We start from the raw sequence: 14,710 nt of genomic DNA on the forward strand, positions 1-14,710 counted from the left end.
TCAGACTGACACAAAAATCAGAGATAGTAACCTGAAGGGTCACACAGCTCACCAAAATTTGCAGATGCTTCTGAAGTCTGACACTAGATCCTTGGTTTAAGAGGTACTAAGAAATTTCTGAGAGAATTCCCTTCCAAAATGGAAAGACACTTTCAAATTCAAAATTCCCACTGCAAAATGCTCTTGTAGGCCAAACTTGTAGTTAAATGCTGAACTCTGGAGAGAACAGAAAAAACACATAAAAGGAGTCCAAAACAACAGTTCTTCCTGAAGAGAAGACTGGTGGTCACAAAGCACCTGAACTGCGGTGGGGGGGAAGAGAGAGAGGACTACCGTATTCAGGGCTTTGCGGATTAATTCACTCTTACAGCAAGAATTCCACCTTCACGTTTATCAGTCACAATGGAATGGCCACAAACCCCGAGATCCCCTGGATCTGCGAAAGCTGATATAACACAGGAGATAACTTGCTCCACCTCGTCACACTGCAGATACTGAGCAAAAGGGAGCTGATTCATAGGCTTTATGCTCACCAGGATTCACCTGCCTACATATCCTCTTTTGCAGGCACTGCATGGACTTCCTTCACTGTTGCTCCCTGCTTCCCTAGTGTATCGGAGACCAGAGCAGCAGACAAAAGACAATGGGGAGCTTTGACAGAAGAGGGTAAGATTGCTAAGTAGAGGGCCAAGCTGGCTATTCTGCATGGATTTCATAGCAGTTGTCAAGTTTAGGTAGAGAATGCAGCAAATGTGTATTTTGAAAGTGGAAAGAAAGGGAAGGTCGAACTGTTATGGACTGAGAGAGGAATGGGAGAATGTGATAAAGTTCAATAATTACTAAATTCAGGAAAAAACATCTAGAAGACATAATTTTAGAATCATAAAATAGCAAGTCACTTGAGCTCCAGTTTTAGTCAAAAAATAACTTTTAAAATTAAAACCGAAGTATGGGATTTGCACAGTAATTTCTTACAACTGTGCAAATAAGGCTCGTCAGTAAGACAGAATCCAGCTGCCAGTCTACTCTGTGTAAGCAGGCAGGGAAATAGAAGACATGCAGGATATACAAGGGACACAGTCCATAGCTGAATTGATAGGATTTTTGTTTTATACATCAGGATTCATTAGACAAAAGATTAAGTGAAGGCAGCTATTGTAAGCAGTGGACAGTAATAAATTTGTAAATAAGGGACTACAAGTACTCTGGCAGATGTAAGCTCTCCTTTAATTCATTTTAGGTAATTAATCCATTTTAGATAATACAATTTAAGAAGCTAACATGGACAACTCTTAGGACACAAAAAAGTTAGTCTGCAACACAAAATGCCACTACCACACACCTATGATATAAAGAAAGTTTTATTTTATAAACTCTTGTGAACAAAACAGACTTCATATGGAGAAGCCAAGGAGGGAGTTAATGTTTATTTACATAGGGAATTTAGACCGTGTGCTAGTAGATCTCTCTACAAGGTCTTTTTTATCTCAGAACACAACTCCCCCATATTATAGGCATTTTACAGAAAACCTGCAGTTTACTTACAGCACGACAAATTTTCACAAACATAAAAGTTTATCTACTGACCCAAAATAAGTTAGAATACTGTTTGCACATGGAATATGGAGTTGCGTAAGCAAGCTGCAAAGAAAACTGAGGCAACTATACCATTCTAATGAAACAGTATTAGCTACCATTAATTATATAGTCAGTTATATAGAACACACTAACAAAAAGTTTACACTTCCTCATTATTTACACTGAAGTGCAAACAGAGTGCACACCTCAGCTGCCACACCAATAATTATTTTTCTTTCACACACACTTATTTCCTGCATTTCCCAGTTTCAAACACACTGCTCCATAGCAATAAAAACCTTTTTATGGTTGGTGCATTGCATTCACAAGTTTGGCTGCTGGGAAACCAAGGAGAAGGAATAGGCAATTTTACAAACCCTACAACCCAAACTTCAACAGCACAGGAGAGACATGTTCTAGAAAACATTACAGCACCTTACAGCAGTTTCAAAGTGGAGCCGCCACTTATACACACTATGAAGTTTCCTCAGAAGTCTCCATCAGTTAAATATGTGCTCTCGCTTTCCATGTCGATACCTGTTTAACTTCATCACTTCTTATAAGGCTAGATTTTGCATTTGGCTTCAGACTGCAACGTCCAACCTGGGGAGCAGGGTTGGAAGTAAACAATTATACCCAAGACAACTGAATGAGAAGATGTTGACAATAAAGACAGTTTGGAAGAGTTGTTGCGCTTCTCTTAACGTAGGAAGAATAAAACAGCCTGTGCAATTGCTTTAAGTACATTTATTCTTCAAAACACTCAAGGGTAAACAATTAGAGGCTTGATTACAAGCTCATGAGATTACTCTGCTTTAACCAGAAAAAGCCCATCTTTCTGTATCTACTCCTGAACATGCTGGCCTTAAGCAGTCTCTCTTCCACGACTTTATAATTCAGCTGTTAGATCCTGGAACAAAAGCTATTCTGTAAACAAGCTGTTCCAGGATCTAACTTTGATCTGTGTGTCTAGAATCAGGTATGTCAGCTATGTAATGCAATGGTCTGCAGCATCCAAAATACAAGTCTGGCTGTTTTTAAGAAGTTTCTAATTTTTTCTTGGGGGGGGTGGGGGGGAAGTCAACAGGGAAATTTATTAAGACTGCACCAGAGCTATTGACTCACTACAGTCTGTAAAATATACGCTACATTTTGTTTGCAAAATCCTTGTGGCAGCTGAAATAAAAAAAATAATAATCATTATAGCTGGAAATAGAAACACACACCTTAGTTTTCCTTAAGTTTTCAGCCAGGCAGCTAGCCACGCATATAAGCGGCAGCCTTCAAAGAACGTCTGGGTTTCCATATGTTTTGCATTATTATTTCCCTCCATTAGGCTAACAAATGCCACAGTCCAAATCTTTATCTCACTCAAGATACAAAGATTGCTAAGCAAGGAAACTTAAATTACTGCCACCCATTTCTATCCATCTCATCTAAGCAGTAAGTTTGTGGAAGTCTCTAACAAATAACCAACAGTACTGCTAGACTGTGTAAGTTGAAGTAGCTTGCACAGGCTGCTCTACAGAAACCAGCGCTCAGAATCACCTTAGTCCGATGGCTCTGTCTACCACTTTTCTTGTTCATACCAAAACCTGTATTTTTTATGGGCTTTGCGACAGCATTCAGAATCACGTCTCATTCTAGATAAAGATGCAAACTGTGTGGAAGTGATGCTACCTCAAAGGCAAGTATTACAGCCAATGCTTTCATTTTAATTTCTGAACACATAGCACATGTTAGTCAGACCTCTCTGTACCTTCCTAGTATCTTTATTTGTAAAATTAGTCAGTCACTAGTTTCTATGCATGGATACCTGCCAGTTACCATCAAGCAAATGTCCATAGTTCAATCAACTATGAGCTGAATTTTTAAAGTCAGTCTTCTAAGTTTTTCCTCTTGGCGCATCTAGGAGTGTATCTACCAGTCTAAATCCACCCAAAATACTTAATCTTTGAGATTCTCTGCCTTGATTATACTTGAAAAAAAGCAACTACCTAGGCTGATCGCTTAAAAACATTGTAGAGAATTTGTAGACTCATGAAAACTCTGCAACTATCCATGAAAACAGCAGTCACTTCAAGAATATAAAAACACATTCTTATATAAAAACATACCAGTGGGATCTCTGGACTAGAAAACGGGGAGCTATCAAAAGATCGATTTTCTTTGTCCAGGGAATCATCTTCATCATTTTTATGTGCAAATTTCTGCTTTAGTGCATGAGTTAGTAGAGCAACTGGATCCCAATCTGAACTTTGCCTCTTTTTGGGTCTAGAAAGAGGAGTACCTCCAGGTGACCTACAAAAAAAAAGAAAATTATTGTCTCCTGCCCTTAAATCCTGTGCTGAGTGATCCAAAATCTAGAGACACGCTTTCATATACACCTTATCCTGTAAATCCCCGATTACACAAATAATGCTGCTAATGTTATTTTACAGCAATTCACCAAAGAGGACTAATACAAGTACACCCAACAACTTGTCAGCCAGATTCTTAGCTTGAAAATACAACTTGATGCTGTTCCATAAATAAAAATATCAGGAAATCAATACAAAGAATTAAAAAGTATTGCAAATAACGAGGAAAAAAAGCAAAATGTGCAGCTTTCATAGCAGGTCTCGCTTATAAGTTATATTAAGGTATGTTAGTGGGAATCTCTCACTAACGTTTCATAACCATTGTGAACATAATTTGATTTAAACTTCATTAATTTTAAGTTTGGAACAGTATGCCTTTCTATGGTCTCATGAGAAAGAGCAAACTTAAAAAATTCCTCAGAGCAATTATATTTAAAGAAAACAACCACTTTGTTTAAGTCAAATACGCAGCCAGGTGACCATAAAGCCCCATTTATAAACCACACTTGAACTCAAGTTTCATTATTTTAAAAAAAAAAAAAATCATCATCAGATTTGGCACAAAGGCTTCAAAGTCAGCTTTTCCCTCCAAGCGAGCACCTGAGCATCCAAATAAGAAAATCTTATAGGCAAAAATTAAAAAGTAGTTTGTAATTTAATTTAGAAAAAATGTTATCAAATTCAAAATCAAGAGACAGGCACAGAGACTTAAGATCAAAACAGCACCTGCACCCCAAAACCTAACAGAAATGTGGAAATTAGTGACTAGCCCAAGAAAATAAATCATAAGAAAGGCTTCCTAACCACCGAGATATTTGGGGGTGGCGGCATCTAGATATATTCACACTTCTGCTGGTAAAGTGCTATCTCCAGGACAATGAATTGTACCTATTAATGCATACTGACAGCACTGAGCTCAAAGTCTGGCAGTAGCAGTAGATGTCATTTAACGTGAAACCTGAAAGGACCGAGTCCACCCTTCCTATAAAATCAAGCTGTTAGAGCACTTGCCCAACGTGTAAGCTGGTGCTCAGGTAGTAGAAACTGGGATCTTCAGGCTCTCAACTTCTGAGAACAGAGGTCTTCCCTTTACAGTGCACACATTAAACTACTGTCAGACTCCCACCTGAAAGATTATAGCAATTTTGATCATCATTACTCCCTCCAACAATGTAAGTTCATTATTCAGTTAAGTTCAGAATACAAGTAGATGCCTAAATCCAGAAAGCATTTCAGATGCACACCTGCCGCTTCCTACTAATTATGCCCCTGCTCAACATGATGGTTGTTAAAACTGTTAACCTGAACATTTCACTTTCTTCATTCACCGTACATGGAGTTATATGGAAGAAAACATACATAAGGAAACACACAGGTTTACCTAAGTGCACTTTATATTTGCTTTATTTACTATGAAAATGTCATCAAAATGGTAAAGATATGCTTTAGAGTTGCATATGCATAATTTGCCCAAAGACTTGTCCTAGTTATTTTCAGGGATAAAGCTCACAGTTAAGAAAATGCTGAAATAAGAATGCAGTTAAGTTTTGGTGACATTCTTCACACATTAAGAGCTCCAAATATTCATTATAGACTCAGTTGTTCTTACATACTTTTTCAACTCAAAAAGTTCAGAAAAGACATCTGACAACCTCTATTACACCTAGCACAGCAGAGCAACACTGACCCAAAGACATCTTGCAGTCTTTAGTAATGCATTTTTGTAAGACATCAACTGTGCATCAAAACAGTAGACCATTAAAAGTATTTATAATCCAACTGCACTATTGAAATACAAATTTACGAAACATTTTCAATAAAAGATACAGCATATATTTTCTTTAACGCTTCAAAGCTAGGACCAGAATACTTTGGGTATGTTAACAGTAGCTTTCCAATGTTTCCCCAAGAATTTGTCCTTCCACAGTGAATCCAAAAATTTTATTCATTCAGATCAATTTCCTGGGACTGTGTAGGCAACTTTGTAAGCGATCTCCAGATAGCAACACACCCACCTTCCCACCCCAACCTGAGATTTGTATATTAAAGCAGGAAACTAGTTTTAAATGCTGTGATATTCAGCATGTTTTAAATGCATCTAAAAGCCATATCGCAAGTATCTTACATTCCAAGCTGTGAACTTACAAGTTGCCAACTTAAGTTTGTCAGCAGTAGCTGCTTATTAAGTGATGTTTCACACTGGTGTTCTCTGGTGCTACTTAAGTGCTGTGATGCTTACATAGTCTTGGATTACTTGGATACACATTCAATTCAACCTACCTCTCAATAGCTCGCAACTGAACTTTGTTTAGGTCTTTCAAAACATCCATCATACTAGGAATGTTCTTTGTCCTCTGGTGATCAGCACTATCAGCTGTAGCTGAACCACTGTTTCTTGCAGCACGACGTTGTTTTATAAGTTCAATTGCCGAATTACTAGCATCAGCACCAGATGGTACACCAGAAGGAAGTGGAGGAGGCGAGGGAATTACAAAGTGATTCTGAGAGACGGGCAATGGCGTAGAAGTCATGGCTGGCACTGGGTAAAATCCATCTGGAGTGCTGAATGTTTTAAAGGCTTCTGGATGCAGTTATAAAAGAAAAATAGTGATCTTATTTTTAGTCAGTATACGTTCACAATTAACAATATTAAGCAACATGTAGGATGACTCAGTTTTAAGTCAAGATAAGACAGCCCTCTTAGAGCACTTTCTTGCACACCTCACACATTATACCACAGAAGAATTACATTTAAAACAAAGAACATTTTTTATTTCAAAGCCACAGATTCAGAACACATGAAATAATGGATCTGAGGTGTCTTGTGCTGCCCTGATTTTCTCCATTTGTCTCTTCAATGTAAGCACTAGATAAATCAGCAAAGCAGCACTGCAACAGCAAAGCAGCCTGCTACTACATACAGTTCATTCTCAATGGCCTGAACGTTAGAATATCCCACATGAAGCAAAAGCAAAGATAACCATAAAACATGTAGAACAGACTACAATACTGAGTGCAATGGAGAAGAGACAAAAAAAGAGCCAAGAGAACACCTAATGAACCACAGAGGTGCCTGAACTACTGTTTAAGTTCACTTGGCACACAACGCACACAAATGTAACTCCCCCACACCAGTTCAAATGTTTCAACAATCACAATGCAAGTAAGACAATCAAGATGTCAAAACTTTTTTTTTTTTTGGGGGGGGTGGTGGTGGTGGGGTGGTGTTAAAAAAAAAAAATAAATCACAAGATAGTTGGTCTCCAATATGAACTTCAATCTTTGATACTCTAGTGGCTGTTAGACACATCTATGGCAGCATTTGTTTTTCTTAAAGCCTGAACCTGACTTCCTTAGAATACTTTTTTTAATCCATTCTTTTGATAACTTGTCAGAAACAGTACAAAACCCAAAAGGGATAATTAATCGTCTGCAACTTTTTTAAGCAGTAACTGGTAGCCTATGGATAGTGTTGTTACTAAGCTCCTTCACAAGCATGGAAATGAGTATAAAGATCAGTTAGGAGCAACTGCATTCAAAATTGGCAAACAGGCATCAAAAAGCGGGGGGAGGTGGCGCCAAATACTGAAAAGAGAAACAAAATACTATATTCTGTAAATTTTGTTGGTGTAACTTCAGTTAGAGAGATCAGAGATGTTCTCTATCAATATCAGACATGGCAAGCTGTGAACAGGAACTCTAAAGCTAAGAAAGGAAAACTGGTTTGCTTCAAACCAGAAGGACTTACGTGGCGGAATGGTTCCCAATGTCTGCGCTGAAACAATCGCAGCAATCTGAGCACGAAGAAAGGTTAGCTCATCTTCAAGTGCAGAAATTTTCTGGAATGCTGCCTGATCAACAAGATTGTCTTTTTTTGTACTGTTTTTTTGAACACTTTGTATTGAATCTATAGATGAAGTCACGTCACGACAAGCCGTACTTTTTTCTTTTCTCCGTAATTCAGTCCTAGAAAGCAACACAAGACACGGTTTCAAAAGGCTAAGCCAGCAATGGGCATCTCAAAACTTATTCAAGTTCAAGCAAGTTATCGTCATTCAGCAAGATATAAATTTGCAAACTGTTTATGAAAACTTTAAACTTTTAACTACTCATAACCTTAAAAATATTTTAAGTCTCCCTTTGCTCAAGTACAATGCAGATCCTTGAAAACACATCATAAAAAATAGTCAGATAATTTACTCAGGGACAGATTATACATCATAAGGTCATAATGTAGGATTGAGCTGTTATTATTCAATAACTATTAGACTGACACCATAAAGGTGTCTCTCCCTCCTCCCTACCTGAAACAGTAGATATGAAAGGCTGGGAGATCTCTTAATTAGGCTTCACACATTTTAGTCATTTATCAAACTCTGCAAGATGAACACTGCAAGCAGCAAAGAAGTTGCAATCTTTCAGAAAATATATTGGAAAATAATAATGGATTTTAATACACACTTACAGAACAAGAACCTCATCTTCTGTAAGCTACATATGAACACAGACTGAATTAGAAAATTGTGCTACAAGTCTCAGGTTTTAATTTTAAAAATTGTTTCAAGTCTGCACCTGCAGAAATAACCTTAAAACACAGAACGAGTGTAAACTCAAACTACCAGAATTTCATTATGAAACAAAGAAAGAAATTAAATTTACTTTATTTATTCAAGATGTACTAAGTTTTGATTGAAACAAAACCAGACCTTTTCCCTTACATTCATCATCCTTTTACTTCAAATCAGACCTGCAGCAGTGCTTTCTGATTTGCCAGAAAGCCTTGCTCTTCACACTGGCTCAGAAGGAAAAGATATCAATTAGAATACTTGTTCTTGAAAAACATCCCACAGAGCCAGGAGAGGAGGAGGAACAAAGAATGAAAACAACAAAAGAATGAACTTTCACAGATCTGTGAATCAGACAGGCTAAAGAACAGCACAAACAAGACAAAACAGGCCTCAGTCCCTTTTAACAATATTCTTACTCTTCCAGTATTTACAGCTGCTGCAAAAAAACTTCCATAATTCAACAGTAACATCTCAGGAATCGTAAGATGAAACACAGCTTTATCAAAACTTCTCTAATAAAAAGCGTGTCATTTCATCAGTTTCTTGTACCATTACCAGCAAGCAGCACAAAGATCACAGACAAACACATGCCTATATGAAGCAGAATTACATTGTCCGATACAGATGTAGTACAAGACAATACAAGTGTCCAAATTTTTATCTTGGTTCTGGCTCTGACTCATCCTCTGATTTTGAACAGATTCTTTAGAGGAACAGTAAGCCAAATTTCTATTTCTTCTCTAGTGGGAGATGGGGGGGAGGGAGAAGAGACTTGTATGCTATTTGTGTCTGCACATTCCTGAATAATTTGTCATTTCACGGTATTTAAAATATTATTGTAAAAATATTTTCCTTTAGCACTCTGTAAAAGCTAGAAAGACTTATATAAACTATATTCAAGGTAAATTTTTAAAATAAAGAAATTACGTTTTTTTTTCCATCAAAGCAACCATCAAGGTTTACACACATAGCACTGTAGTAATCGACGTCAAGAGAAGACATTTAAATATTTTTTCTTGTTTTTCCCTTTATAATGTTTATCAAAATGCTTGTAAACTAAAACGATAAAGATAAGAATAATCATCTTGTATGTTGCAATACACAAGTTTCCCTTAAACTCCCTCTCTCACAAAGTACTTTGTGAGTGAAAACAAATTAAAATACCAGTAATGTACCTGACGTGCTATTAGGAAGAGAAAAGAGGGGACTCAAATTTCAGAAATCTTTTGGATAATAATACTCTACATAGTAAGAATTCCAGGTATGCAGGAACTGCCCCCCTAAAAACCCAAAAATTTTCCAGGGTTGGTTTAGCTGGAAGCCTGAAAGGGCTGGGGGGGGGGGGGACGGGGGGGACGGGACACGGGACAACAAACCACACAAAATGACACACCACAAAGAAGAGAAGACGTAAGTTACTTTTAGTACTCCTTTTTATGCATATATTCTACTTTTGCTTACCTAAGTCTAGTAAATGCTTGTCCCTCATCATTTGCCACCCACAGGACATCAGCAAGTGATGGAGCTACAGGAGCTGGAGCTGTGCTTTGTTCATCATAACCGAAAGGACTTGGGTCTTGAACAAGCTAAAAACAAACAAACAAGAAAAAAAAAAAAAATGTATGAAGACAAACCAGATTCAGCACATACCAGAAGTTCTGCCTCAGTAAAAGGAATTCTTAAACAGTGCTGTAAGCAAGTTGAAAACAGTGAGCATAAGGGATGCAACACAAGAGTTACGCAAGGTAAGAAGAACAGGAAAGCTATCACTACATTAAGAAACCAGAAAGCTTAAATAGTTGAAGCATATGTATAACCATAAATCACTTACTTGAAAATAAGGTCTTGGGTAGGGTTCTAAGGAAAGAATTGTCCCAAGTCTACGGACAACACTTCGAGTAGATCCATATTCCTTTTTTTGGCAAACAGATATGACCTAAAAATCAGAATAACTTTTAATCTGAGAAGCAAAAATCAAAGCCCTCAGTTCTTACAATCAAAGTAATTAAATTATTTAATGTTATATGTAATTAAATATAACGCAGTTACGTTAACCTAACTTTTCAATGCTGTTCTCAAGCTGAAAGTCCAAAGAGGGCTATACTGGTTTTAACAGACCATTTCCAAAACACCACCAAGATACAGCCTGTACTCAGTATATTTTAGAGTGGCACAAAGACCAACAAAGAATGTAGCAGCTACATCATGTAGCTAGTAATATTCTGAGCTACCGACAAAAGAAAAAGTGCACATTTGAGTAACCATATGCATCTATACAGGTCTCGGGGAAAAAAATTGGTAAAGAAGTGAAATAAGTTTAATGTACCTTGACCCGATACTTCCTTATGACTGTATATAACTGCTGGAAATGCCTTCTTGATGAGATTGCTGAAGGAAGGCATGTTCTGATTGTACGACTGATACTGCTGCCGAATATGCGAGTTTCCAAAAATATGGCCTGTCAAAAAAGCCAAGAACTCCCGATAATGAAAACAGAAAATAACCAGGATAGCTCAAACTAGTACTCCTAGAAATACATTAGTAGTTTCACATAAATAAGAGTTTCCCCAGAACTACAAGTTGCAGCTGTGCCTCGCTATCGACACCCGTGACTACAGAACTGCCCATAAACTCACGCTCTAACATCAGACCCTGACTTACTCCAGCAGTTAACTTTTCCAGTTTCCCATACAATACCTTTCCCAGGTCTCTGAAAACACAGGATTAACTGCTACTTGGGAAGCGTTATGTAGCCTTTCATTTAAAATAGCAGAACATTAACAGCTAGAGTTACTGATTTTTTTCCCCTCTGTTCAGAGAAAAAAGAACCACTTGAATGGCTGTATCAGAACAGTGACCCGTCGAAATCCCACATGCGGGCAGCATGTCTAATTATACCAGTCAAGCCTTCCCGTACCGACAAACCCAACCGTACGCAGGGAGCAAAGCCCGTCCTACCGCAAGCACGCGGCGGCTCCGAGGTGACGACCCTTCCTCCCCGTAACCACGACGGCTGCAGACAAGACGCCCCGTACTAGCAGGTCTCCAGGCGTCGCCCGGCAGGAGACAGCCAGCCCCCGCCGCCCCGCCTCGGGGTCTCACCTGGTCGGGCGGCCAGCCGAAGTACTCCAGCACCCGCCTGAGGAGATCCAGCACCAGCGCCATGGCCGCCGCGCGCGCTGCAGGGCGGGAGGGAGCGGTCGCCGCCCCCCGCAGGCCGGGACACCGAGCCGAGCGACGGCCGGCCTCCGCGGCACTCCCACCTCACCGGAAGCAACCGGTGCCCTCTCTCTTCCGCGGGAGCCGCCGGCGGACCGGGGAGAGCCCGCACACCTTCTCTGAGCCCCCGCCGGCGCCCCGAGCCCCCGCCTCAGGCCGCGGCCGACGGGCGCAGAAGCCGCCCCGCAGCCCCGCTAGGCCGCCTGGGCTAGCAGCACCAATCAGGAGTAGAGGCGGGGCAGAAGGGAAATCACGCCAATAGGAAGTAGCCAGTGCTCAGCGCAGAGCCAATCAGGGGGTGAGGGCGGGCCGCGCTCGCGGGGGGTGTCGGGAGGGGGGAAGGTTTGAATGCCGCCGCCACGCCCGCTGGGCGCCGTGCGGCGCTCGGCGGCCCCCGCGGCAGAGCGCGTCGCGCCCGGGTGAGGGAGGGCGCCTGCGGGCGGCTACAGGGGCAGCACCGCTTCCGCGGGGTATGGGCTGGCGGGCCGGGGTCGCTGCCTGCCGGTGATCCGAGCCAGCACACCTCTTCCGTGGCAAAGGCTGACTGTTCGGTGGTTTCCAGCGAGTGACGTCGGGGCGTGCTGTGTGGGGAGGGGGAGGATACTGCACGGAGGCGATTTCATATGCCGGAACAATGCAACTTACTCTACTCATGAGAAAATGACACTTCAGCATCTGCAATAGCAGAACACAGTCCACATCAACAGAAGAAACACTAGCGCAACAGGACGTGGTTGAAGTCGCTGTTACAGTACTGCTAACGACTGGTTCTGGGAAGTAAGATGATGTGAGATTTAATTCCAGACCAAGAAAGAGCATGGCTACTGGGGCTTTTTTGTTTTGTTTTTGCCTAGTGAAATGAATGTCCGATTCTCTCTGAACTGCAGGGAGAACTTCATAAGCACACCACGCAGATGAAGCGGATTCAGAAACCGCTTCATTGCTGGAAGGCAATGAGTCAGAATGAATTACTGAACTCAAAACGTAGTTAAACATTTTATACCAGCAGAATGGTTGGATTTTTTTTCCTGCAGATCCATCAATGATCGTCTCCACCTTCTAACAAGAGAAATACAAAATGCACTGAACTTCCATTCACAACAGTCATACAACTACTTCAGTAGCACCAACTGAAAACCTCAACCTGCTTTTTCCTATCACGACAGTGAAAATTCACTGTTCACGCTGAAGGACTAGTGAGTGCTGAAGCATTAGTTTGGATTTTAAAAAAGAAAAACTAATCTCAACTCCCACTTAAGTTTTTCTTATAGATCTCCAATAGACTGCAACTTGCACCTTCGACTACATTACCTTAATTCAAGCATTTTTTTAAAGAAATGAAGTTATGGCTGTCACCATGTGTTCTGTAATTAACAAAACTTTTAATAAACTGCATTGAAATTAAGGATAATGAAAAAAGGATTTTTATGATCTAACCTACAGACAGGTCTGTAGGATCAAATGCCATTATCAAAGCAATCTCTACCAGATTTCCTTGGACATTCAACTGAAGCAGAAAACTTAATCTGCCTGATCATGCAGGAACTACCTTGCCTTACAACACACAGACCACAACAATCCAATTTCAACTTGACCTAGATGATACAGGTTAGCTGTTCTAAGGTTATGATAGTTCAAGTATATCTTGGTCCTATTTGTTAGTTTCAGACTGATGTTGAATATTTCACTTCATTAGGACAGACTTTGACACTGCTGCCAAGTTTGTTTTGTTCCTTTTCTTGCTTATTCTGATTTAATATACACAAAGTCTGTGTCAGCTTTGCTAAAAAGCCCAAGGAATAATCAGTTTTACATTTCAAATAGCTATTAAAAGATGTAAAAGCAGATCTTGCAACAACGGTATAGTTTGCCTGAACTTCCTAAAACATAGGGCAGGAATGACCCTTTAGGAACTACTACTGGAGGGCAAGTATTATTCCTATTTCCCTTTCTACACAGATGCGGGCAAACTAGTGCAATCCAAAATACAATTTCCTCAACTACAGTTAGGATTAGTGACAGTACTACTTTTTCCTGCCTTCTAGTGTTTAATTTGGATAGGGCAGATGGCTAACTACTCCCTAACAGTAAAGCCAGTAAGATGACGTACATTATATATGTATTTAATACAAACACCTCTACCAAAGCTTCCCCCCCTTCTATTTTTTTTAAAGACATTATGCCACTCTAAGGGGCAAATTAAGAACAATTACACTTTTAACTCCATATAACATTAAGATTTACTGTATCTAAAGCAGTCTGAGAAAGAAAACCTAAGTAGTCATCTTGTATCAAAAAGTCCTTGCTCTGGTAATTCAAATACATTACTGTCATCCTTAACATTCTGCAAGTTTAGTGGTAGGTACACTTTTAACCAAGTTTGTGGGTTTGTTTTTGTTTAAAAAACAAAACAAAACAATTGTAGACTGACTTCTGCACTTTGGTTACACAAATACTAGAAGCACAACTATTTAGAAATCAGTGTCAAAGAAAGCAAGCCTCATTTCTCACACCTTTTGCTAACCTAACTTTTACCACTGAGTTACAGCTTCAAATTTACACATTGTATAAAGTGGAATACTAAAGAAATGTACTACCAGGGCACTGTAATGGAATTCACACTTTAGAGAAATGTTTAGTACAGCCGAAGTATCTTTACTGATTCAGGTTTTAACATATCTTGCTTTACTTTTTCAGGTATTTTTGTGGTGGTTTTTTGTTTTGTTTCTCCCCTCCCCCGATTTCACTTAAGGCTGTAAATGTTATAGAAGATTTAAAGACTTACTCTTGCCAGATTACATACCTGGAGAGGCAAGTCCACATAAAGAAGTTACAGAGGCAGTTTTAACAAACTGGAACAAAAATTGGTAAAAAAGAAGCTAGATTGATACTGCCACCGATGTCTTAACTAAAGCGTTCTGTTGATGATTAAGCTATCAACAGAAAGCTGAAACTGTACTCGCTAGTGGCCCTGAAAATGCCACT

At 39.7% G+C, this 14,710-nt stretch overlaps 1 protein-coding gene across 2 annotated transcripts; it reads right to left on the reverse strand.

Annotated features, from left to right (window-relative positions):
- Positions 1-1,226: 1,226 nt before the first annotated feature.
- On the reverse strand, positions 1,227-11,685 carry MTFR2 (mitochondrial fission regulator 2). 2 transcript variants are annotated; one of them, XM_076335505.1, is made up of 8 exons: positions 11,609-11,685; positions 10,833-10,964; positions 10,338-10,442; positions 9,968-10,092; positions 7,687-7,904; positions 6,219-6,519; positions 3,696-3,879; positions 1,227-2,181 (listed from the first exon to the last, which is right to left on the reverse strand). In XM_076335505.1, the coding sequence occupies exons 1-8, from the start codon at positions 11,669-11,671 to the stop codon at positions 2,083-2,085; spliced, it is 1,227 nt and encodes a 408-aa protein (XP_076191620.1). In that variant the 5' UTR covers positions 11,672-11,685; the 3' UTR covers positions 1,227-2,082. The 2 variants fall into 2 exon arrangements, with proteins under 2 accessions (XP_076191620.1, XP_076191619.1); XM_076335504.1 differs by having other exon boundaries at positions 11,465-11,685.
- Between the last annotated feature and the right edge of the window lie 3,025 nt (positions 11,686-14,710).

This window comes from Aptenodytes patagonicus, chromosome 3 (assembly GCF_965638725.1).
Source record: "Aptenodytes patagonicus chromosome 3, bAptPat1.pri.cur, whole genome shotgun sequence".
In the NCBI taxonomy this organism is placed as follows: domain Eukaryota; kingdom Metazoa; phylum Chordata; class Aves; order Sphenisciformes; family Spheniscidae; genus Aptenodytes; species Aptenodytes patagonicus.